The sequence below is a fragment of the Prionailurus viverrinus genome, chromosome E3 (assembly GCF_022837055.1).
Source record: "Prionailurus viverrinus isolate Anna chromosome E3, UM_Priviv_1.0, whole genome shotgun sequence".
Taxonomy (NCBI): domain Eukaryota; kingdom Metazoa; phylum Chordata; class Mammalia; order Carnivora; family Felidae; genus Prionailurus; species Prionailurus viverrinus.
The window spans coordinates 22,833,620-22,857,910 of NC_062576.1; the positions used below are offsets into that span (position 1 = coordinate 22,833,620).

Here is a 24,291-nt window from a genome sequence, read left to right on the forward strand (position 1 = left end):
TGAGCGGAGGAGGGGCAGAGAGAGAGGGAAACACAGAATCCGAAGCAGACTCCAGGCTCTGAACTGCCAGCACAGAGTCCAACTCGGGGGCTTGAACTCACAAACTGCAAGATCATGACCTGAGCTGAAGTCAGATGCCTAACCAACTGGGCCACCCAGGTGCCACTGACCACTCTCTCTAAAGTTACAGCCCAGTTTGTTATTCCTCATCCGCTTCCCCTTACTTTGTTTTTCTTCATAGTACTCACCACACCTGGCATTAGAGTCTTCTCTCTCTCTCCTTCCCTCCCTCCCTAGATGTAAGCTCTCTGAGAGCAGTTATTTTGTTGACTTGTTTACTGTTGTACCCCCAACAGACACTCAAGGAATATTCATTGGATAAATGAATGGGAAAAATCTGCGTGAGGAGAAAATAGCTTCAAAAAACGAACAAAAACCCTAGCTCTGGGTCACTGGAGATCTCCAGTGACTTAGGTCTAAGCATTGTTTAACTTATATATGGCCATATCTAACCCATATTTCACAAAGAAATTGAAGTGGCATTCAAGATTATATAACAGAAACAAGTGGATTTCATGATATGTAAATTATACTTCAATAAAGGTGGTTAAAAGCATTATACACTATAAAGTGTTTACGGTTTCTTTTTCTCTTCCTCCCTCCTCAGGTTCCTGGAGACCAGAGCAACCAGAGACACATGAAATCTAACACAAGTTCATATTTTCTTTAAGGAAAATCATTTTTTAAAGAGAAGAATAAGCTTTCCCTAGAACTTAGGTCTCAAAGAAATGTCTCGCATGGATCTTGAACTCATAGTGCTACAGTGGATGGTGTTCTTAACAACATCCCTACAACAGGGAAGGTGGAGGAAGGGGAGGAGGAGGAAGTGGAGGGGGAGAGGGAGGGGGAGAAGGGGAAAGGAGGAGAAGGGGGAGGGAAGGAGGGGGAGAGGGGAGGGGAGGAGGGGGGAGAGACCAAGCATCTAGCACTGTTGGAACCTCCAAGCTGAACTAACACACTGGGATTAGGGAAAGACTTGAACTTGAACTCAAAAGGTGCATCCAAAAGAGAAAGACAGAGACAGACTTGAGGCTCATGGGGTCCCGAAAGTCCAACCTGGGAGAAGAGGATGGGTCAATAAGGTGCCTGAGCTGAGGTTGGCATGGGACAGGGAGAGAGAAGCAAGTTAACGCCGGGTGTATACGCCGTAGGCTCACTGTAGACCCCTGGCCCCCTCCTCTCCCACACCCACCACACAAGGGAGCAGGCTCAGGGGCAGGTCTTGGGTGGTGGTCTGCTGCAAGGCGTGCATCCTCCCTTATTTTAGGCTTCCATCTTTTCAGGGGTTCCCCTGCTCTCTGGGCTGTCTCCTGTGGGTTGCACCCAGCCCCATGGAGGCCAGCAGAGGGTACTTTAGATCAGCTCAGCTCTGATCTGAAGGCAGACGCTGCTCCTCCCCTCCCCACCCTTAGCTGGGGTCTGCCTTGCAGGCTGGCACCAAGCTCCTGTTTCTCCAGGACACACATTAGAATTCTCTGCGGAGCTTCCAGAAGCTGATGCCTGGGCCACAGTCCAGACCAATTAAATCAGAATCTTCTAAATATTGGGGGCCTTCTTGTGCCAGGCTTGGCCTGCCCGGGGGAGGACGTAGTGGTGGTTTGGCAGGCCATCAGGTGGTGTAATCAGGGGCTGGAGCACTGGGCAAACACTGTCCATCTGCCCCTCCCAAAGTGTTCACCCACTCAGGAGGAGGACTGTGAGAGAAATCTGGGTGCGGCTGCGTTACAAAATGAAGGTTAGCTCCCGCATCCACATCTTCTAACATGACAGGGACGCTGACAAGCTCTTTGAGCTAAGAATGCGGCTGTGACACAGTCTGAAGAGCTGGAAGCTTTGCATCTAATTAGAATTGTGAGACCCCGGTGGTACAAGTTCAGCTCTGTAATCATGAATTTAAAGCCTGGCTCGGTCATGTGCTTGCTGTGCAATCGTGGGCGAATTACTCAACCTCTCTGAGTCTCAGTTCCCTCGCCCATGAAAGGGCCACAATGGCAGCTCGTCCCCCACAGGGCTGCTGTGAGAGCGAGTGACATAACGCAGGTGACACTGGGAGCTCAGCACCACAGCAAGCCACATTGTTAACGCAAAAGCAGAGTCAGGAAGAATAAAAGAGACGCTCCAACTCCCTCTATGGGGAGCAGGTTCTCTCTCCCTTTATCGGAAGGGACAAACAGAAAGGCAGAAGGCGAGCCACAGACCAAAATGTCTGCAAAATCAATCTCCCAGGAGATGTAATGCCAAGTCTGGAATGAAAGCCAGGTCCTACATTCTGTGCTTAGAGATGGGGCGGGCACGAGCCCTCCCCAGGAGGCTAAGAGGACCCTCGGGGAGGTGAATGCTCAGTGTGGACAGGGCTTCCCTGTGAAATCAGCAGAGCCTCTGTCAGCTTCCAAAGTTCTGAACGAGGGAGGGACGATATGCCTGGCCTCCAGGCCTTCATCGATCGGTCTGTTGTGGCATGCAGATGTGCCGAAGTCCGCCCTCGGACTGGGCCAGGGATAAAGACTTGGCTCGAGCCACTCAACCCTTGGTAACCAGAGGCCTGGAGTGTGGGGCAGATCCATTCCAACTGAGCGATCTTAGAGCATGCTGGATGTGGGAGCAACATGTAGACAAGAGTCCATCAGTCCATGGGGCCACAAGGATGACTCCATGGCATAAGGCATGTGAAGAGCTCAACAGAGAGAAAGAACAGAAGGTGCCATGTTCATCATGGCCGATGAATTGTTAGCCTTTGAGGCTTTCCCGACCTTCAACTTTCACTGGACAAGAAGATGTCCTAACATGCTCTAGGTTACCCTCAGGGCCCCGAGTTTGATTCTACAAAGTGTATTCTTATCGCTCAAACTTCGGATCAAGTTTTCTAAGCACGTATGTCCACACATACTGTGCGTTTAAATTTTATTTTTAATGGTGGTCACATTAACCAAATATGAAGTCATGTGGGTTGGGGGAATCAAATGCCTTTGCCTCTAGCCACAAACAGGAAGTTAACAGTGTAGAAATGATTTCTGGCAACTGGGGAGACTTGTTAATTGAAGAAGTACTTCAGAAAAAATGGAAAAGTGATACAGTGGGGAAAAGATGTTAATTGGGAGTTAATAGTGTGGATCTGGGTAGGACTTGGTGGGTACAATCTTCAAGTTGGACGAACAAAAAATAAGAACAGTGACACTCAGCACGCAGATCAACTCCGATGATACAACTTGGTTATTTCATGATTTATTATGTAAGGCTTTCTGTATTTAAAATAAAATCTCTTTATATGGTTACATATGTATGATTCCAACTATATGACATTCTGGAAAAGGCAAAACCATGGAGACAGTGAAAAGATCAGTGGTTGCTAGGGGGTAGGGGGGCGGGAGGGATGAATAGGCAGAACGCAGAGGATTTTTAGGGCAGTGAAACTATTCTGTATGATACTATAACGGTGGATACATGTCATTATACATTTGTCCAAACCCACAGAATGTACAACGCGAAGGGTGAATCCTAATGTAAACTGTGGACGTTGGGTGATAATGACGTGTCAACACAGGCTCATCAATGGTAATGAATGCACCACTGTAGTGGGGGACATTGATAATGGGGGAGATCAGCCAAAATTTCAGGTCAGAGTTTGGGTTAACAGGTGTTAAGATTTAAGCCTTTTAAAACGATGTCATGTGACACCTCAGATTTAATCAAGTTGAACTATTGCCCACTAGCAGAGAGAGCCGGAGGAAGTGTGAAAGGAAGTTTAGAATGGAGGTACTTTTAGCCGAGTCATCTCTGGGCTTGCTATTGTTAAGCAAATGTCACTACACCGAGGAAGGAATGACTCACAGCCAATGCTGGGGACAGGGGGGCAGAGGGGGATAAGGAGATTGGAACCTCATATGCCTAGCTCCTATGCTTTCAATGAAGATGTTTAGTTGGATTTCATTTAAAAATTTTTTTTAATTGTCTGATTGGGTTGTCCTAAGAAATGCAAAAATTTCAAAACCCTGGGCTATATCACTCCTAATTACTGATATCATAGAATCGGTTAATGATAACTGATAGGTATCAACTCCAGTTATAGTAGCGTTCTTTTGAGCCAAAATCAATGCTGGCGATATGTATGCTTAGTCAATTTTCTTTGAATCATGTGTTACAACTGACAAAGGTAGATGGTTAAAATAAAAGCAGATTTCATTTGACTGTTTTTTCACACGGTTCCCCAGGGAAAGCAAACCAGTAACTGATGCCTTTTACCGAAAGAAAATGCAATGAAACCCTTAAGGGTCTGTCATCGATTTGAACAATTAGGTTGCACAAAGGAAGCCTGTTTTCTCTCTAATCTGATCTGCCCTGTGTGCGCAAGCCTTCCTTTGCTGGTGGTGTTATAGGCTAATGGAGAACGGGCTTCCTCCAGGCAGAAATGGAGCACTTGGAGGGCAGCTGGCCATGTGGCTTAGTGGTTATGCATTCAGGAGATGGACCCCTGGGTTTGATCCTGCATTCACTGTTTGCATAAATCTGCAAGTCTCTTGTCTGTCTCAGCCTCTACTTCCTCATCTGTGAAATGGAGCTATCAATAGTACCCACCTTGTAAGATCGTTGTAAAGTTTAAAATTTTTTTTTTAACATTTTCTTTATTTTTGAGAGAGAGAGAGAGAGACAGAATGAGCAGGGGAGGGGCAGAGAGACAGGGAGACACAGACTCCAAAGCAGGCTCCAGGCTCTGAGCCATCAGCACAGAGCCCACTGTGGGGCTCAAACTCACGAGCCATAAGATATGACCTGAGCCGAAGTCCGACGCTTAACCGACTGAGCCACCCAGGAGCCCCAAATTGCTGTAACATTTAAATGAGCAATGCATACAAAACATTTAGACAAGTTCTCAATGCTCAGAATATATTATCAATCTCTGCAGTGGTTTTCAATGAGGTTTTGGGCAGGAGGGGGGGTTGAAACACACTATGTCTAATCGTATTCACTATCCATATTTGTGCATGCCACATTTTTACCCTGGGTGTTGGGCAATTATAACCTACAGGTTTCTGCTATTATGTTTGTTGTAGAAAAAAATTATGGGTTATGCTGTTAGAAACCCGGGATTCATCTTAACAGGACTGTGGATTTCTGAAACAGCACATAAAGATGCAGTTGACATGGCTATGCAGAGAGTAGCAGGAGCCGTGACAGCACAGTAATTGGACCAGTGGCCATGAATTATCACCTGAGACACAGTTTCCATGCTAATAGCCTCTAGCTGGCCCTTCAACAGCAGAAGTAGAATTCACTTCGTATTATTTTTCCCAAAGAGTCAGGCAACACGTTCAAGAATGTACAGGCTTAACAGCAACTCCCACTTTGGTCTGTGTATCAGACAGGCCAGTTATTTCCTTCCTTCTCTTAGAGAAACTGCCCAAACCCCCTCTGCTTTTCAGAGAGCCTGTTTCTGTTGTCCTTCCTGATGGATGGCTGGCAAAGCGACCTCTCCCCATGGCCACGGATCATCGGGATCCCTGTGCCATACTGGCCCATCAGATTCTCTTTCCTGGGATTTTAAAATTCTAGGATAGTCCAGATGTGAGAAACAGATATTGAGAATTGAGGAGTGACACAGGCTGGTGCATATCCACAGAGAGAGACATTAGCAAGAAGCAGGATGACAGACTGGGGCCCCCAAGATGGAGGCCATGTTGTGGGTTTCCTGGAAGAAGCTTCCTTGTTCCGGCTGTACTTCCTGCCTTTGGGTATTGATGAGAGACACAGAAACAGGCACGTCTTTCTAATAAGCACCCCCTTTGCTCACTCTGGCTTGACCATCTACTTGTAGCAGGGCAGAGGCTTATAAAATTTGAATTCCAGAGATCTCATTTTCCTTGATAAAATCAATTTTGTTGGGGGGAAATGGGCCCCTCTAATTTCTGGTTCTGTAATGGACTCTCTTCTGAGGAGTGGAGGTAAGGGCTGTAGAACAGCAGCAAGTCATTTCACGGAGGAGAGCCGTGGAAAAATCAGGAAGGTGGAAGGACCTCACCATGATTTGGGAAGATGAGTTGGCAAAAACACGCTGCAATCAGAATTGCATTTGAAAATGGCTGGGGGCTGGGAGGAAGGTGCCATAATTGGGATAGAACCAAAGAGAAGGCAGGAATCCAAGATCAGACAGCAAATGTCAAAAGGTTCTCTGGAAGAGGATTAAGGGAACAGGTAGCAAAGACTTTGAGCTATCTGTGAACCATATGATAAAGGAGCTCACCATATGGCGCAAGAAGATAGCAAAGCAGGTTCAAGGAAAGGAAAGTGCTTTTGTCTGTAGGATTATATAACCACATCTAATGTATGTACGTGTATGTGTGCGTGTGACTCCATACCACTAATGAGATTAAAATTAGGATAGACTCCTACATCAGGAGCTCCAAGACTTAGGAAAGGCCTTTGTTACGGGTTTGAACTAAACTGCCTTTTCATTCCCTCATGCCATTTCTTCCTGTGTTAACTCAGCGCAGTGGCTGGTTCCAGCAGAAGACGCTGTAGTCTGGGGCTCGGAGCTCTGGATTGCTCTCTTGTGCACGAACCCAGAGCTCACACTAGCTAAGCATGCTGGTGACTTTCAGGGAGACAAGCCTTGACGTTGCTGAGGATGCAGTGCTAGGGGGCGAGTGCTGGCAACCGGCACCCACTATAGCAGGCAAACTAAGCACAGAGCCGGGGGTGGGGGCACAATCTTTTTAGGGGCTCGTGAGAGCGTCTTAATTTCTCTTAAAATCACAAGAAAAAATGGGCTTTTAGGTTAAAGAAAAACGCTTTAACTTATTATATTAATATATTCGTCCCTATACCAATGCAATCACATAAGGCATCATTTTTAACTTTTTTTCCACAGCAGAAGGAGGGACCCACAAATGTCATTGTGCAGCTCCCTAGCAGTTCTGAAACTGCCATTTCAAATAAAGACAAGACCAGCAGGTTGGGGGAGATGAGTGGACCCCAAAGCAGAGACAAAATCTGTCCGAGATGGGAAGTTGTAACTAGAATCACAAGACCTACTTTCAAATCCTGGCCCTGCCTCCTTCCCGCTGTGTGGTGTTGGGGAGGCCACTCAACCTCTCTGATTTACAATTTCCGTGTAAGTATAATAGGGTTCATGTCAGTAACTACCCCGCAGGGCTCAGGGGAGAGTTCGTATGATGTAATGCATGTAAATCCGTAGCATGGTCCCAGGCAATTCATACGAGGTCAGTCAAAGTTGGAGGCAATGGGGATGGGGTGTGTGGAATTGTAGAGGTAGGACAGGTGAAAGGGTGGGTGCAGGCTAGAAGAAATGGAGGTTGGGAGCTGAAAGGAAGCCAGCTGAGGAGTTACCACACACACTAGAGATGCCTCCCAGACCTGGAGGATCCCACCAGCTGAGACCCTCAGAGAAGGGAGAAGGGCAGGGGTTGGAACCGGGGAGTCCATTGTCATGAGCCTGCTCAGGAATCCCTGCAATGGCTCACAGGTCCCATGAGCATCTGCACACAGGTAGGTGATTGACAGGCGCAGTGATGAGGGAGGGCAGGCAATCTGGAGCCTTCCGTCACCACGGGCATGCAGTTTGTCTAATGGCCGAGGCTCAAAGTAAAACCAAGGCACGTAAACTCTGCTTACACTCAGAGGGAAAAAGAAGAGAGTGGGAAATGAGAAAATAAGAGGGAAAGCTGTTAACCTTCTAGAATATGCCCGAGGTATACCACTGTTGGGACCAGGAACGCAAGATCGCATGCATCTAAACCAAACCCGGTCTGTCAAATGCCACTGACCAGCTATGTGACTTTAGCAAGTTATTTTAACTTTCTGTCTCTCATTTCCTCATCTGTAAGATAGAAATAACAGCAGCCACATTATAGCATAAGTGTGAGTGAATACATGCAAAGCCCTTACAACAGAGCCTGGCGTATAGGAAGGACTCAATTGTTAGGTGGTATCATCACCATCATCACCACTGCCACAGAATGTATGTTCCATGAGGGCAGATATTTATCTCTGTTTTGTTCACATCCATTTCCTCTTCACCTAGAAGAGTACCTGGCACATAGTAGATGCTTAATAAATACTTGTTCGAAGGAGGGAATCCTTAACTATGCCTGTTGGTGAGGAGTTTATAAAAGTGATGACTTCTCCTTGGGATGGGGTATGGATTCCAATCTCGGCCCCAGTTCCTGTCCCTCATGTCTGCCCTCTGCTGTCGTAAGCAGCCACCATGCCTTGTGTTCAGATGTGGGGAGTAAGGAGCCAGGAGATCACTGATAAAAACTGGGAGGCAGGTGTTTCAGAATTTGCTGAGGGTAGAAGTCACAGTTCAAAAGGACAGGGCACAGGTGGTGGGTAGGGAGTGGAGGCAGCAAATCTCAAAAGAGTAGTTTCATTCTCTGGATATATTTGGTGAGGAAAGGACCCAGAGGGATGGTCAAGATCACAGGAAAGATTTTTAAGGGTACAGGAAATGTTGAGCATGCTTCTCATCTAACAGAAAGGACATGGGGAACAGAGAAGATCAGACACTTTCTGTACCTTCCAGATATTCACTGAAAAAGGAAGCAAAAGACCTCATGTTCTTAAAAATAACAATAGTAATTGAAGTGCCAAATCGTTGTGTGAATGTAAGATCTTTAAGACAGTTTTTCACAAAACATGACACTTGTACCATCAGCAATACAAGGACAAAAGTATTTTTCTTTCAATAAGTTTTCCTAAAACATAGTAGAGTAAATATACAAGTGGTAGATCAAGTCTGTGACTTTATATATATCATTGTTTAAGGGCAATGCTAAGAGAAGAAAACAAAGTCAACTAAATCCATTTAAAGAAAAAAATTTAAGATAGTAAGGAGGTATGTACATGCCCCCCCCCCCAAAAAAAACCCTAAACAAGTGCATGAATAAGAGAATATTTGGGAAATATGGCCAAGGCTACATTCAACTCTGTTCTACAGTCTGCACTTTGAGCTAAAGGAATTAGCATCAGCACCTTGGAGAGTGGCACACAAGTTCTAAGTCTCTAGGGGTACCTTACGGGAAGGCGCCATGGCCTAATCCTCGACAGTCTCCTTAGTGACACTCAGGCAGTAACATCACCAACCTCTTGGGCATTATTCTAGCAAAGTCAGGCATTTGGCATGAATGCCAATGAATGGTGTCTCATCTCTCAGTTTTTTTTTATTTTAAACCTTCTTAGATGCATATAGAGCAACGGACCTGGATGGGACCTTTTGAAGATAGAAGTGTTATACCTGGGCACCCAGTTTCTATGGACTTCCCACTTTTTCCTTTTAATTTCATAAGCTGCTGACTTCTTCCTACTTAATTTATTCCTGGCTTATGCTATGCTTCAGGAAAAGCAGCATCAACACCTGGCATGTTCCATGATTCGAACACAAGGAAATGTCACCAAAAAGAGGAGCTTGATGGTTTTTTGTTTGTGGAGCATGATAAGCCAGGAGTTCTGAGGGCAAAAGTCAGAAAGTCTCTTGTGTCCCCAAGAAAGATTCCATCCAGAGCTGAAAAGTAGGCTGATGCCACTAGCTTTCCACCAAAATTGTTCTCCCGGCCTCCCTTGTACAGAGGCATGGCCATGTGACTAAATTCTCTCTAATAGAGTGTAGGCAGAAGTGATCGGTGTCACTTCCAAAGCAAGGCTTTTAAGAAGCAGCTTGTGCCTCCCCCATACTTCTCCCCCTCCGCCCTCTGAATGTAGACAAAAAAACAAGGCAGGAGAAATTAATGGAGTCATGTAAGACGGAAGGAACCTGGGTCCCTTAATCACCATATGGAGAGAGTGGGTGAGGTCAGGAACACCCATTTCAGACTATTACATGAACGGAAATTGAACTTCCTTCACGTCTGAGCTAGTGTACATTTGGGGGTCTATTTGTTACAGCAGTCGAATCCACCCTAACTCGTGAAGGAGCTCAGGTACCTTGGCCACCACACAGGTCAGCCAAGCCTGGCTTGAGGCTGGGGTCAAGAAGAGGAGACCTTCTGAGATTTTCATTTACTCCCCCATCGCCGTTTTGTGAAGCTCACTTAACTCATCCTTTAGGTACAGCCCAAGACCCGCTTTCTCACGGAAGCCTTTGCTGACTTCCAATGAGGGCCAAGCCCACCCCTGCGAGCTCTCACAGCGCACATCAAACATCACAGTTGCACGTCACTTGTATCAGTGTGATTTCTTGACTAATGTTTATACCTCCACTGCATTTTAAAGTACGCACTTTTCAGAACTCAGAACGACACACTACTTACACTTAGTGCATTTTGTTGTATGTAAATTTCACCTTAAAAATTACCAAAAACAAATACTGAGCTCTCGTTAAATGGCATGTATGCTGAAGAATTTAGGGGTAAAGTGTACCAGTGTCTGCAACTTGCTTTTAAGTGCATTAAAAATGGGTTGACAGAAAGAAGGATGGATGGATAGATGTGTGATGAAGCAGAACCAGTCAAATGCTGGTTGCAGAATCTAGGTAGTGGGTATTCAGGATCTTCACTGTGCAATTCTTTCAACCGTGCTATATTCAAAAATTGTTTTTCCCACAATAAGATACTGGGGAAAAAGTTCAATGAGAGCAGGGACCATGAGTACATTACATGAAAAGAATTGTTCTGTGTATATTATATATTTTTAATCATAATATCTATGATTTGCTTCTGTTTAAATTGATATTATGTCATGGACATCTTTCCATGATGACAGGCAGGCAGGCAGACAAAGAGAGACCTCGTTCTTTTGAATATATCATGGATATACTATAATACGTTTAACTTTCACGTTATTGAACTGTTTTCATTTTTCTCTATTACCAATCATTTCCCATGATTTCCAATCATTTCCCATAGACTTTTGTGTTGCTGGGTTTGAGCTTCTTTATGTTACGTCTACATTCACCACAGCGTACATCTGCCTCCCCTTGCTCCCCACCCCAACTAGCACAGGAGTCCATAGGCAAGAGTCAGGAGTATAACAGAGAAAGGAGTCTCCACTCAAACATCTCAGCATAACTTTTCAAAAAAGATTTGGGTCCTACAGATCACTACCACAAGCACATCTGAAGTCTTAGAGGGCAGGCGATACTGGCCTCAGTTAAATGTTTGTTGTGGCCACATTTGAGGGTTAGAAGAATCAAGTTTGTAATGTAGAGAGTTGTACTGGTGCTGTGTCCATTCTCTATCAGGTACCTGCTGTCTTTCTCTTATAAGGTCCACTCATGCAATCCATCTGGGCAGTGCACAGCTGCCCAATTTATATAGCTGGAGAATAATTTTATCTCCAGTGATCCCTTGACAACCACAGAGGTTAAATTCTTACAAAGTGTAGTGGCTGCTAAAGCAGAGAACTCACAGATGAAAGGAATCATGGAAAACAGAGAGTCAAACTCACCATAAGGAAAAAAAAAATTTAACTATGGATGGGGACGGACGTTAGCTAGACTTCACCGTGGTGGTCATTTCACAATATATACAAATATCGAATCATTAGGTGGTATACCTGGAGCTAATAAAATGGTATATGGTGATTATACCTCAATAAGAATGCGTGAATGAATGAATGAATGAATGAGTGAATGAATAAAATAGAGCATGAAGGATAAAACTAGAAAAACAAACATCAAATAGTAAATGAGTAATAGATTTGAAATGCTCTGTTACAAAAGTTCCAGAAGGCATCTATCTCCAAGTAAGCCAAATGTGCCAAGAAGCCCTGCTTAGCAAGACAGCCCTTGCAGGTAAACACTCCCACCTGTTCAGGAAAGTAAACTCCAGACTGTTCTCTTTTTCAGAGTTTTTGAAAGAGGGCTTACTCGTTTGGAACTCAGTGGCCTTCCCGCTTGCTTTGTCATTTGTTTTATTTACACAGGTCTTAGCAAAAGGCATGTGTCACTCCCTAGCTGCCCCACAAATTATGACAGTGCTTAAGAGCACATTTTTCTGGGCCAGATCTGATACGGTGGACCTGGGAGAGGAGAGGTGTGAAGGCATCACCTCAAAGACCGATGCCTTCCATCTTTCGAAGAGGCAGACCAACGAGCATGCCATGTCGTTCTGTTTAAGCGGGTTGACCTATGGGGCGCCCCGCGTCGGACTCTGTGCTGACAGCTCAGAGCCTGGAGCCTGCTTTGGATTCTGTGTCTCCTTCTCTCTCTGCCCCTCCCCTACTCACAATCTGTCTTTCTCTCTCCCTCTCTCTCTCTCAAAAATAAATAAACATTAAAACAATTTTTTAAGGGGATTGACCTATACACCTGACAAGATTGCAACTGTCAAAAGTAGGCATTCAGGGACACCTGGGTGGCTCTGTCAGATTTCGGCTCAGGTCACGATCCCAGGGTTGAGGGATCAAGCCCCGCATCAAGTTCTGTGCTGACAGCATGCAGCCTGCTTGGGATTCTCTCTCTCTCCCTCTCTCTGTCTGCCTGCCCCAAATAAGTAAATAAAGCATTAATTTTTTTAAGCAGACATTCAAATATAAAAATCACATTAATTTAAAACCATGGTGGGCAAAACCGGAGGTGCAAAGGGTTACTCTACGTTTTAGAGGATCACTGAGGTTTTGTTATTCTGTCTCGGCTTTCATGACATACTTTGTTTTCATCTGTGATTTGTTTGATGCCACATCCCCAGCCTGGAGCAGAACTCTCAATTATTGTTACAGTTTCCATGGAAACATATGATCTATTCTCTCTCATTCCCTCACTGTTCTCCAAAGACCCACTCTCCCACTTCTCCAGCCACCCCCCAACTCTAACCATTTCCGAAAAGTCCTCTGATACTTCCGTTCCTCAAAAACTCTCCAACCTGTGTAGTTAAGTGACCACAAAGGTGCAGAACTATAGGTAGAGTATGCTAACCTTTGCAGTAACAAGGACAAAAAAACCCATATTTATATTTGGTAAATTAGCATGTAGGAACCAGAAGCATGCAAATTCAATGAACAAAATGTTTGCACACGGAGGGCAGTAGCAGTGAGGGGGCACAGAAAGGTGTGAACCTGGGTGGGAGCAGACTTCTCAACGTTTATCCTTTCCATATAATTTTAATTATGAACCACGTGAGTACACTGCTTATTAAAAATAGAATTTCACTTTTAAAAACTCCCTGACAGGCTCATATTACCAGAACCCCTTCTTCATTTAGGCCCCTTCTTTCCTGGTCATCATCTGAATGCCCCTGTTCTTAGCAGTTTAAATCTCTTGACCTCACCGGTTTGTCTTTCATCCCTAAGCTTCCAGACTCCTCCTTTCCCACCCAGGTTGCCAGGTTGTGACCCTCTTCCTATTCTGACTTCTTTTCCAACCTGATCTACATTCCATTTGTATTAATTTATTCCATACACTTTTATTGAGCACCTATGAAAAGCAGGCTATGTTGGATCTGCAGTGGGCATTTCTCTTCCCAGAATCCTTGACTCCCTTATTACTGTAACCTTCTGTCTCACTGGTCCTGTTAATTCCCCCCTTAGCTCAAATTTGCCACCAGCTTCCTCACGTCCACACCCAGGCTGCTCAGAGGTACCAGCAAAAATCACACAGAGGCATGGACCACTTCCATCACCAACTTTAGAGAGCTGCTCAGCAGTCTTACTGTGTTTTCCTGCTGTCACTCCCATTTCCTGCCCAAGCTCTGCAAACTCTCAGCCTTCACCTCAGATCCCTTATTTCATCCCAGCAGATCACCCTGTGACCCATGGACAGAGAAAATGCATGCATTCAATCCACAGGCACTGGATGAACAGTGGTGAACAGGGTGAACAGTGGATGAAGAGTGGCGAACAGGGCAGAGAAGGTCCTCCTCTTGTGGCATTTAGCTCTTAGCAGGAGTGGAGAGACAAACCAACCAGCAAACAAGAAGTGTACCATCTGGTTATGGCTGCTAGGGGAGAGTGGAATATGATGGGGAATGATGAGTGGCTGAGGCGGTGGTTATTAGGGGAAGGCTTCTCAGAAGAGGTGACGTGGCTGAGATGGGAGTTATAAGAAGGAGCCAGCCATGCCAAGAATAAAGGGAATAGCATCACAAAAGCTCTAAGAGACGGGGGCGCCTGGGTGGCTCAGTCCAACTTCAGCTCAGGCCATGATCTCACGCTTCGTGGGTTTGAACCCCACATCTGGCTCCACAATGTCAGCAGAGAGACCACTTGGGATCCTCTGTCTTCCTCTCTCTCTGCCCTTCCCCCACTCACTCTCTTTCTCAAAAATAAATACATTTTAAAAAAAGTTTAACAACTGTGAGAAAAACAAACAAACAAAAGCCCTAAGAGAGGAAGGGGCTTTCTGTGTTTCAAAAACCCAAGGACCACGGCGGTCAGAGCACCAGGGCATCACAGGGGCAAGAAAAAGAAGTCAGGCAGAGAACTGGGATCAGATTCTAAAGAGCAATGTAGGCCAAGGACACAGTATGAAATTTATTTCAGTGTGACGGGAAATCATTGAAGAGGTTTTATTATTATTATTATTATTATTATTATTATTATTATTATTTTAAGTTTATTTATTTATTTTGAGAAAGAAAGAGAGAAAGGTGCAGAGAAAGGAAAGAATCCCAAGCAGGCTCTGTGCTGTCAGCTCAGAGCCCAATGCAGGGCTCGAACCCACGAACCATGAGACAATGACCTGACCAGAGCCAAAGCAAAGAGTTGGATGCTTAACTGACTGAGCCACCCAGGCGGCCCATCATTGGAGAGTTTTAATCAGGGGAGCGTCTTGACCTAACAATGTAACTGTTCCAGAATGAGCACAGGTGCTAAATGGCAAGTTACTGGTTACAGGTAACAGGAGTGGCCGCAGGGAAGTCCAGCGGGTGTATGAGGTTTAGACTAGTGCTGCATTTGTGAAGGTGGAGAGAAGTCAGTAAATGCACAACATGCTTTGGAGAAGGATGTGTCAGCATTCGTGAATGGATTTTACATGGCTGGGGGAGGGGAGGGAGGCAGCTAAGAACAACTCAAGGAAAACTCCCAGATTTGGGGCTTAGGCTGCAGACGTGGAGAAGAAATTTATATTTTTTTGCACACTTAACTTCATGGTATGTATGAGATTTACACAAGACATATCTGTGGCACACAGAGGGATTAGAAGACCCCAAACAACACTAAACAACTCAGGAATACTTACAGCACAATCTCAGCTTCAGTAAAACAGCGTCTCCCAGTATCTATAAAAGTATCTAGAACCACTCTACGAGTCCCAGGGTCATCCTTCGACTCTGCTGCTGTTTGAGAGGAGGGGTTCCTATTCTTGGCTGCAAAAGTGATCTTTTCCAAAAGGCACATCGGATCGTGTCACTTCTCTGTTTAAAAACTTCCAATGGTTCCCCAGTGCTCTACGAATAAAATCCAAACTCTTCATCACAGCTCACAAGGCTTTGCAGGATCGGCCCCTGCCCATCTCTGCAACTGCACATCCTCCTACCTCGCCCTGCTCATGACATCTTGGCCCCGACACCTTCTGATGGTACCTAGAGTGTGCCAAGCCCTTCTGCACCTCAGGACCTTTGCACTTGCTATCCTCTCAGCTGGCAACATTCATTCTTAGCCCTTGGAAGGTATAGCTAATTCATCCTTATCTTTCAGGGCTCACCTCCTCAGGTGGTCTAAATGGGTTCCCTCTGGATGTGTGTTTCTGGCGCACAGCAGGCTATTCATTTTCTTCACAGTTTTCATTATGAACTGTAGCAGGGATCTACTTTTTACTCTCTCCCTCGCTGGAATGTAAGCCCCATATGAACAGCAAATGTGCCTGCCTTGTCACCTGCCCTTCTGGAGTGGGTGCAGCCCCCAGGCCATACTGTACCTTGCCAAAGCTTCCTTTCCCGAGCACCATCAGGAAGTTAAAATCGGTCAGTTTCATTCGGTCTCTGTTCCCATTGTTGTCAAGTTTGGATATGGTGTTGGTCGTCTTTTCTTCTGGAGCCTTGGTCCCCTGACCGATCTTGGCCCTCTGGCAGAGGAAGCACACAGAACACATCATTAGGGTTTGAGGATGCCCTTGTTGGAGGGCACAGGTACACGCTGTGAGCTGTGGTTTCTGCAGCTCGCCCCCTCCCCTGGCCTGCCTCTCAATGAAAAGCATGGCCAACATCCACTCTGCAAGCCCGAAACCTGGAAGCCACCCTTGGCACCTGTGTTTCTCTTTTATCCATCATGTCTCAGCCACCACCAGGAACTGTTCTTTCTTCCTCCTAGCTGTCTCCAGAATTCATCTTCCTTCCACAACCACCTGTTACTATGTTGCACCGGGACAACCCACCTTGGTTCCCCTCTCACTGGGCTTTTCATGCAACTGGAGTGAGCCTCCACCTCTTCATACCCAACCAAGTCGCCACCTGCTTAAAAGCTGTGACCCACTAGGTTGGGGATAAAGACCTCGGTGCTTTCACTGGCATACATGGCCCGGTATGATCAGGTTCTCCAACCTCATCACTTCTTGGATCCTGCCCTGCAACCCACCTTCATTTTTTCATCTCCCACCTCAGGGCCTTTGCACCTGCTCTTGCTACTACGGGATGGCTATTGTCTCCTCTTTGCCAACCGAGTTACCCCTGCTTCACATTTTCACTTCCCCAGGGAAGCCTTCCCTAACTGTCTATATCTGGATTAAATGTCCCTCTTTGCTTCCTTCATCCACTTTACCCCCCACTTATACTGGATGGTAACTGCTCACTGTTTTCCCCAATGCACTGGAAACTCTGTGAAGGCACAGAATCTATCTCTGTAACTTCCCTGACAACTAATACAGTTTCCTGCTACACAAAGAGATGGATGGCAGAGGCCCGTGTTGGCCCTCAGTGCAGTGGGGGAGGGTCTCGCTGCTGTGAGCAGCAGAATGGTGACTCAGAATAGCAGCAAATGCTTTGCAATGGGGAGAGAAGAGAAGGTCAGCAGTGAGAGATACAATCGCCAGGACTTTGTTACTGGGTTCACCTCCAGGGCTACAATCCTGGCCCTGGAGTGGAGGAGCGGTGCGATCCTGAGGAAGTCAGTCAGCTCAGGATGCTCCTCTGCTCAGATGTCCCGTACTTTAGCATCTCTCTCAGATAAAAGGCCAGAGGCCACAGACGACCTGGCCCCTCTGTACCTTCTCCGATTTGGGCCTCTTCTCCTTGCATCACCCTGGCGTCATGGCTGTTCTCTGATAGCACCAAACACGCCCTTGCCCCTGGGCCTTTGCACTTGCTGTCCCCTGTGCCTAGAGTCCTCTAGTCCTCAGTCCCCTGAGCTTCCTCACTTCGGATCAGACAGCCTTGCCCAACAACGACACGCAGAAGCTCTCAGCCACTGCCATTACCCTTCTTTACTTGTTTCTCATCATATCCCTTATCACCATCCTACAAACCCAATATTTACTTGTTTCTTAATGTCTCCTCTTTGTCCTCACACTAGAACATGAGCTCCAGGAGGTCAAGGATTTTGTCTGTCGTGTTCTCCTTTCTCTGGCACAGAGTAGGCACTTAGCTGTATTTGGTACTTAGTTGTTTCTAAACCGTAGTCCCCTTTTCGAGCACATGGAGATCATGAGAGAATGTATCTTGGAGTTCTTTGTACCATTCCTAGCACATAGTAGGTGCTCAACAAATGGAAGCTATTTTTTTTTTTTTTAGGTTTATTTTGAGAGAGAAGGCATGAGTGAAGGAGGGACAGTGAGAGAGGGAGAGACAGAAAATCCCAAGCAGGCTCCTCACTGTCAGTGCAGAGCTTGATGCAGGGCTCGAACTCACAAACCGTGAGATCATGACCTAAGCCAAAGTCAGAAAGTCAGATGCTTAACCAACCAAGCCACCCGGGCGCCCCAACAGGTATTATTATTATTGTCCCATTATTCGGCTGTCTGTTAGAGACAAAGAGGCAACAAAAGTTTTTTCAGGGTTTTGAATTTCGGGAAAGACTCATTCATTCAAAAACTACCCACCGAGTGCCTGCTACCTGCCAGGTGATACTCTAGATGCTGAGGATCAATCAGGGAGAAAACCAAACATGGATGCTCAAAGAATTTACACTGCAGCAGGAACTGGGTCCCCCGCCCTGTGTCCAAAGGATATTCTGGAGTTATCCAGATAAACAACTTGGTGTCAGCAACAGAAACAGCATTTATGGAGCAGAGAGTAAGGCATATTCAAAGAACCAAACACCATTTAGTCTGGCCGGAACACAGAGCGCAAGGTAGATGTGGCACGGGACGGACAGGACTTAACCCTGTCAAGAAGTCAATGCTGGGGCACCTGGGTGGCTCAGTTGGTTAAGCATCTGACTTTGCTCAGGTCATGATCTTCTGATTCGTGAGTTTGAGCCGCTCCGGCCCCCTCTCTCTCTGCCCCTCCCCTCATACCTCTGTCACTCTCTCAAAAGTAAATAAACATTTTTAAAAGAAGAAGTCAATGCTAATTATGAGCATAAAAGGCTTTAAGGAGGCCCTGGCATGATCATATTCCGTTTAGAAGATCATCCTGAGTCCAGAGAAGAGACCCATATGAAGGAGGTGAGTTTGGGGACCACTGGACGTGACTAGAGACATCACGGTGCCAGATGCCGGGTGTCTCCGGCACAGAGGGAACAAAGTGGGTCGGTTTGGAGGTAGACTTATCGGAGCTGCGTGCAGACTGGGCGAGAGGCTCAGGGATGAAGCCCTTGGCTCCTGTGTTGAGCACCTATGAGGACAGGATGCTTCTCCACTCAGAGGAGAAGTGGAGAAGGGGCAAGTGTGGAGATGTGGGTGAGAGGGTGGGAAGAGCCTGACTTCAGACACACGGAGACTCCCCCCTTTCCCACAGGGGCTTAAACTCTGAAGTTTACTTCTTCCTCGGGACACGCCTGTTCATCGTCGTTGCCCCATCTGTCCTGCTGACAAAGCATCCACCATTTTTCCTCTTTTTGCAATGGACGTTTTTTAATTTACATCCAAGTTAGTATATAATGGTTTTTTTAATGTTTATTTTTGAGAGAGAGAGACAGAGAGAGAGACAGAGAGAGAGAGAGAGGAGAGGAGGAGACACGGAATCTGAAGCAGGCTCCAGGCTCCAGGCTGTCAGCACACAGCCTGATGCAGGGCTTGAACACACAAACCGCGAGATCACGACCTGAGCTGAAGTTGGATGCTTAACCAACTGAGCCACCCAGGTGCCCCTGTAAATTAATGTTTTAAATATTACAGTGGATAGGCTGAAATGCATAAATCTCAAGCGTACAGTTCTAGGAATTTGGACAAATGGATACACCCATGAAGCCAGACCCCAATCAAGAGAGGAAACATTTCTATCACCCCCAGAAAGTTCTCTGTGCCCCTTCCCGGCCAGTCCCCACTCCCACAAACACAACCTCTGTTCTGATTTCTATTCTCATAGGTCAGTTTCGTTTGCTCTTGAACTTCATCTAAATGGAATCATAGAGTGTGCCATAACCAAAGGAAGATATATTTGGTCTCTGCCCCTGGTTCCTGACACAGAGCTCCTAAAGTTCTTGTTAACTTACCGATAGGAGCATCTTGTATTCTAATTCTCTTGGTGGGCTCCTGGATGGGGCATGGTCACCAGAAGGACCAAGCCATGATTTTTCAGAAGCTTGGAATTTTCAGTCCCATCCCAGGGTTGGAGGCTGAGTTAGTTAATAATCAGTCATGCCTCCATGATGAAGCCTCCATAAAAATCCCTCAACTATGGAGTTTAGAGAGCTTCCAGTGTGGTGAATCTCAACCCCCTGGGGGATGGAATCTCCTGGGCTCCTTTCAGACCTTACCCTGTGTATCCCTTCATCCGGCTGTTCATCTGTATCCTTTATCATATCCCTTAATATATAATAAACGAGTAGAAGTAAGTAAGTGTTTCCCTGAGTTCTGTGAGCCATTATAGCATTATCAAATCTGAGGAGGGGGTGGTGGGGACCCCTGATTTGTAGCAAGTCAGACAGAAGTGTGGGTGAGCCGAGAGCCCACAATTTGCGACTAGAGTCTAAAGTGGGGACAGCCTTGTGAGACCAAGCCCTCAACCTGTGGGGTCTACACCATCTCCAGGTGTCTGTCATCCGCGAATTAAATTGTAGCACACCCAGCTGGTGTCCACGGAGGACTGGAGAATTTCTTGGTGAGGGAAATCCACACATTTGGTGAAGATCTGTGAAAGTCTAACAGGCTTCCCTTTATGGAATAAGCAGTCCTTGCATCTGGCTGCTTTCGCTCATCATCGCGTTCTCGAAATGCACCCGTGCTGTTGCCTGAATCAGTGGTTTGTCCCTTTGTATTTGCTGAATAGCGTTCATTGTTTACATTTATCCATTCTCTTCTTTACGGGCATTTGTGTCGTTTCCATTTGGGGGGCTGTTAACAGAGCTGCTGTGAACACACACGGTCAAGTTATTTCCTAGTAAGATACGTGCCGATTCCAGCGTCGGTGGGGCAGCCAAGCATGTGCACCCAGGAAGCACATGCGGGGACAACTGGCATCTGAGCTGGAGACAGAGGTTTGGGGGTTACAGGCGTAGAGCGAGTGGTTAAAAAATGAGCTCATCAGGTAGAGAAGCAAAGTGCCAGGGCAGAAGTAGCACTGCCTTTTCCGGGCCATTATCTTTCCATCATCCCAAATCCTCACCCTTTGGCCCCAGGGTGTTTTGCCCAGGCTGTCCCGACTCGAACACGTTCCCTCCTTCCTCCCTGACCCTACCGTCTTCCCTGCTTTAGGACCACATCCCCCACCTTCTTGGAATCCCGAGTCAGGACCCACTCAATCCACACACTGCATTCTCCAACCTGTGAGGATCCAAATCCTGACCGTCCCTGGTCCCCAGCCCCCATTCCGGCCCTTAGGGGGACACCGCAGGTCTCAGCATGGCCGGCCAGTGAAGCACGAGTGAGGGACTCACCCAGTTTCTCTGTTTGCCTTTGTTTAGTGCAAAAATTTTTTTCTGTCCCTCAAGGAGCAGCAAATGGCCAACCAGCTTCATCCCTCAGTCCTGTGAGCAACCTCCCTCCTCTGAATTATGGGACCCAAACCCTCTTTCCACCCCCATCTCAACTTGCTTCTGTGACTTTTCCCATAGGTACAGGCTATAGACCTATAAAGTGTATGTTCCCCATACAAGCTACAGTGTTTGTGTCTCCCCCAACCCCCATGTAGGCTATAAGGTTTGGGTCTTCCCCTCCAAAATTCACACATTAAAATCCTAACCCACAAAGGTGATGGCATTAGGAGGTGGGGTTTTGGGGAAGGAATTAACTCATGAGGGTGAAGCCCTCATGGGGGGGCAGCAGTGACCTCCCTCCTAGAAGAGTCCCTCCCCCACCAAGAGCTCCATGGGTCCTTCCAGGGGGTGAGGACACAGTGAGAAGAGAGCCATCTAGGAACCAGGAACAGGCTCCCTCACCAGAATATGACCAGGCTGCAGCTTTGATCCTGGACTTCCCAGCTTCCAGAACTGTGAGAAAAAAAGTCTCTATTGTTTAAGCCTATGGGTTTTTTGTTGTTGTTATAGCAGCCTGAACAGACTAAACCAGATTCTAAACTCTGGATCAGAAGTCTAATGGCCCCATCCGCCTGGTTTGCACAGTGCTGATGTTGTTTTAATAATTAAATTAGTTGACAACTGTTGAAAATCAGATGTTCTATAAAAACCCATATTTGCAGCTTCTTTCAGGGAAGTAAATATGGCCACATGGGGCCCCATCCAGCAAGGCATAGTGTTTTTAGATAGGACATGTTCTCTCCAGTTTCCCACAGTCCCCACCATGCCCTATTGTACGACACCAAGCTTTTTTCCCTCCTTGTTTCCTGCCTGGCTCCTGAAAGCATTTGGGTTTGTGACCCCCTATACGGTGAGCCTGTGGAGGACAAGAAGCCCATCCTGGGTCCCCTCTGAAAGTCCCATGATCCCCAGGAGCCCCAGGCCTAGCAGGTACTTTGTCAAAGAGCAAAACTTTTTAAATTGAGGCCCAAATTAAAATTAGCCCCTATCCTTCCGGGTTGGATATGTCTTCAGATACAGGAGTACACTAAGAGTTGTCTTTTCATGTCTGCAATTTAGAGCCCTAGAATCCAGCACTCAAAGGGAAAGCAAACTGACCACGCGTCTGAGCAAGAAGCCTGCCTCCTTCCAAACTGTGCTGGAGGGCAGCAGAGGCGTCTCGGCGGCCAGCACTCAGGGCTCCAATTCAGATGATGAGTGTCTCCCCTGGCTTAACCTACAGACTCCACTGTCACCCCCACCCCTATAAGGAGCTCCGGAGGGGCACCCCAGGACCAGCAGCAGAGGCGAGGCCTCAGGACGCTTGGAGATCCTTCCTAATCCTCAAGCGGCCCTTCCAAAGCTCCGAAGGAACACGTTCTGAGCTTTATTTATTCCAAGGGGGAAGCTGACGATGGCAACAGTGGCCTGACATTTATATGCTATGACGTGCCAGACATCGTTCTAAACGCATTATCTCATTCGATCCTCACATAACCTTGGAAGCTAAGAAGTGTTGTGATTCTCCCATTGTACAGATGGGGAAGCAAAGGCTCACAGTTAAAGTAACTTGCCTGCAGTCACCCAGTGAGAAAAGTGGCAGAGTTGGATTCAAATCCGAGCAGCCTGGCCCTTGAACCACCGGAACGGAGCAGGCTTCCCACTGCACCCACAAGGCCCAGGTGTCCCTCCAACCCACCCCCCCCCCCCACCGGCACTGTCCTCTCCACACCTGAGGCTCCTTACGGCTCACACCTGCAGCTCTGCCTGTGGGTTCATTTCCTGGTTGCAGGAGCAAGCGGAACCCACAGACAGGGCGAGCGGCAAATGCTGGCCGTTAACGCCACTGAATGCAGCTGCTAGTCAGCGGCAGAAGTTGAGCCGGTGGATAATAACTACTGCAGTTTCGCGTCCCCCATATGGGACCCCGTGAGGCACACGTTGAGCTTCTCTGACGAGTCAAATCCCAGCGGCCCACAGCGCTGACCTGCTTCACAACACACACTTTCCCGGCCTCCTGCCTTCCCAGCGTCTCCTCCCCGCTCATCAGTGATGCTTCCCAGGATCACTTCCTGAAGAAACTACTTGTGCTTGAATCTTTTACGGTCTGCTTCTGGGGAAAACTCAACCCGGGATGATGACCCGCGATGAGATGTGAGAAAGTTGCTTAGCCTGTCTGGGCCTCAGTTTCCTCGTTTGTACACCAAAAATGGGGGTGCTCATAGTATCTCCCATTCGCGGGTGTGGTGAGGAGTAACTCAGTTAATATTCCACAGCACTTAAAATAATAAAGGGCACACGGTAAGCATTTTGTTACATAAGAAAATCCCAAGACCATCAGAAAACCCATTCTGAACCGTCCAAAGTGGAGTTCTCCCTTCTCTGGCCCATAGGCAAGCCCATGGTCAGACACAAGGCCCCCAGGCTGAGCCGACTCGGACGTTCTGAAATACACCCCACGCAGTAACTGCACTGAGCTCACCCTACCGTGAAATTCTATTACCCCAACTCCAGCAGCTCGATTTTACCATCACTCAGAATTTCTCCAGATAAGAGGCTTGAAAGTAATTTCTGAGTCATTCTGGGTGCTAATTGCTTATTGCGTAGGGATTACATTTCTCACGTTCAAGGTCAACTGAAATTTCTCTATGTGTCTGAGAATAATTTTCGGTCTGTTGGAAGCATTTTTTTTTTTTAATCAACAACTATGTATGGGGCAATTATAATTCAGGCATAAACAAGCGTTTGCAGGCTCTTGCTAGAAATAAACGGATGCGTTTTGTTGCACGCAGATAAAACAGCCCTGTACTTCATGCCAATAACTGGCCCCAACAAATGCCATGTTCATGTAGGAACTGTTTTCTTTGACGTCCTGAAATGTCACCCCGGCTGCCCTAGGATGGAAGAGATCATTTTGCAAACTGAGACTTTATTTTATGTGAGAAAATAGTGGCCTTTTTTTTTTTTGTCCCCACAACAGTACATTTTTGACACGGCAGCAAATGGGCACACCTTCATCCAAAAGCTGAGGGAAAGCGATGGAAGGTGTTCTCTGGAAGGGTGAGTCAAGTGTCCAGCTGTTGGCCCTACTGCGTGGGAAGTCCTTTTACCAGCTCATATGGGCTAGAGCCGGCTCCACGGCAATAACCTTCACTTATCAAGTTCACTGGAGAGTGACCGATAAGCCCAAGGCCCGTGTGTTTGTCCCACTGGTTTCCAGGAAGGGATATTCCCTTCCCCCTGGGTCAGACCCATCACCATAGTCTAGTGTTGTGGAGGGCACAAGAGTCAATACTT

The 24,291-nt window shown here is 46.8% G+C and overlaps 1 protein-coding gene across 3 annotated transcripts in view; it reads right to left on the reverse strand.

Annotated features, from left to right (window-relative positions):
- PRKCB (protein kinase C beta) overlaps positions 1-24,291 on the reverse strand; it is a 328,794-nt gene that overhangs the window by 69,032 nt on the left and 235,471 nt on the right. For all 3 annotated transcript variants that reach the window (XM_047838436.1, XM_047838435.1, XM_047838437.1), the window contains one exon: positions 15,863-16,009. In XM_047838436.1, the coding sequence (XP_047694392.1) occupies positions 15,863-16,009 (147 nt within the window). The remainder of the gene's footprint in view (positions 1-15,862; positions 16,010-24,291) is intronic.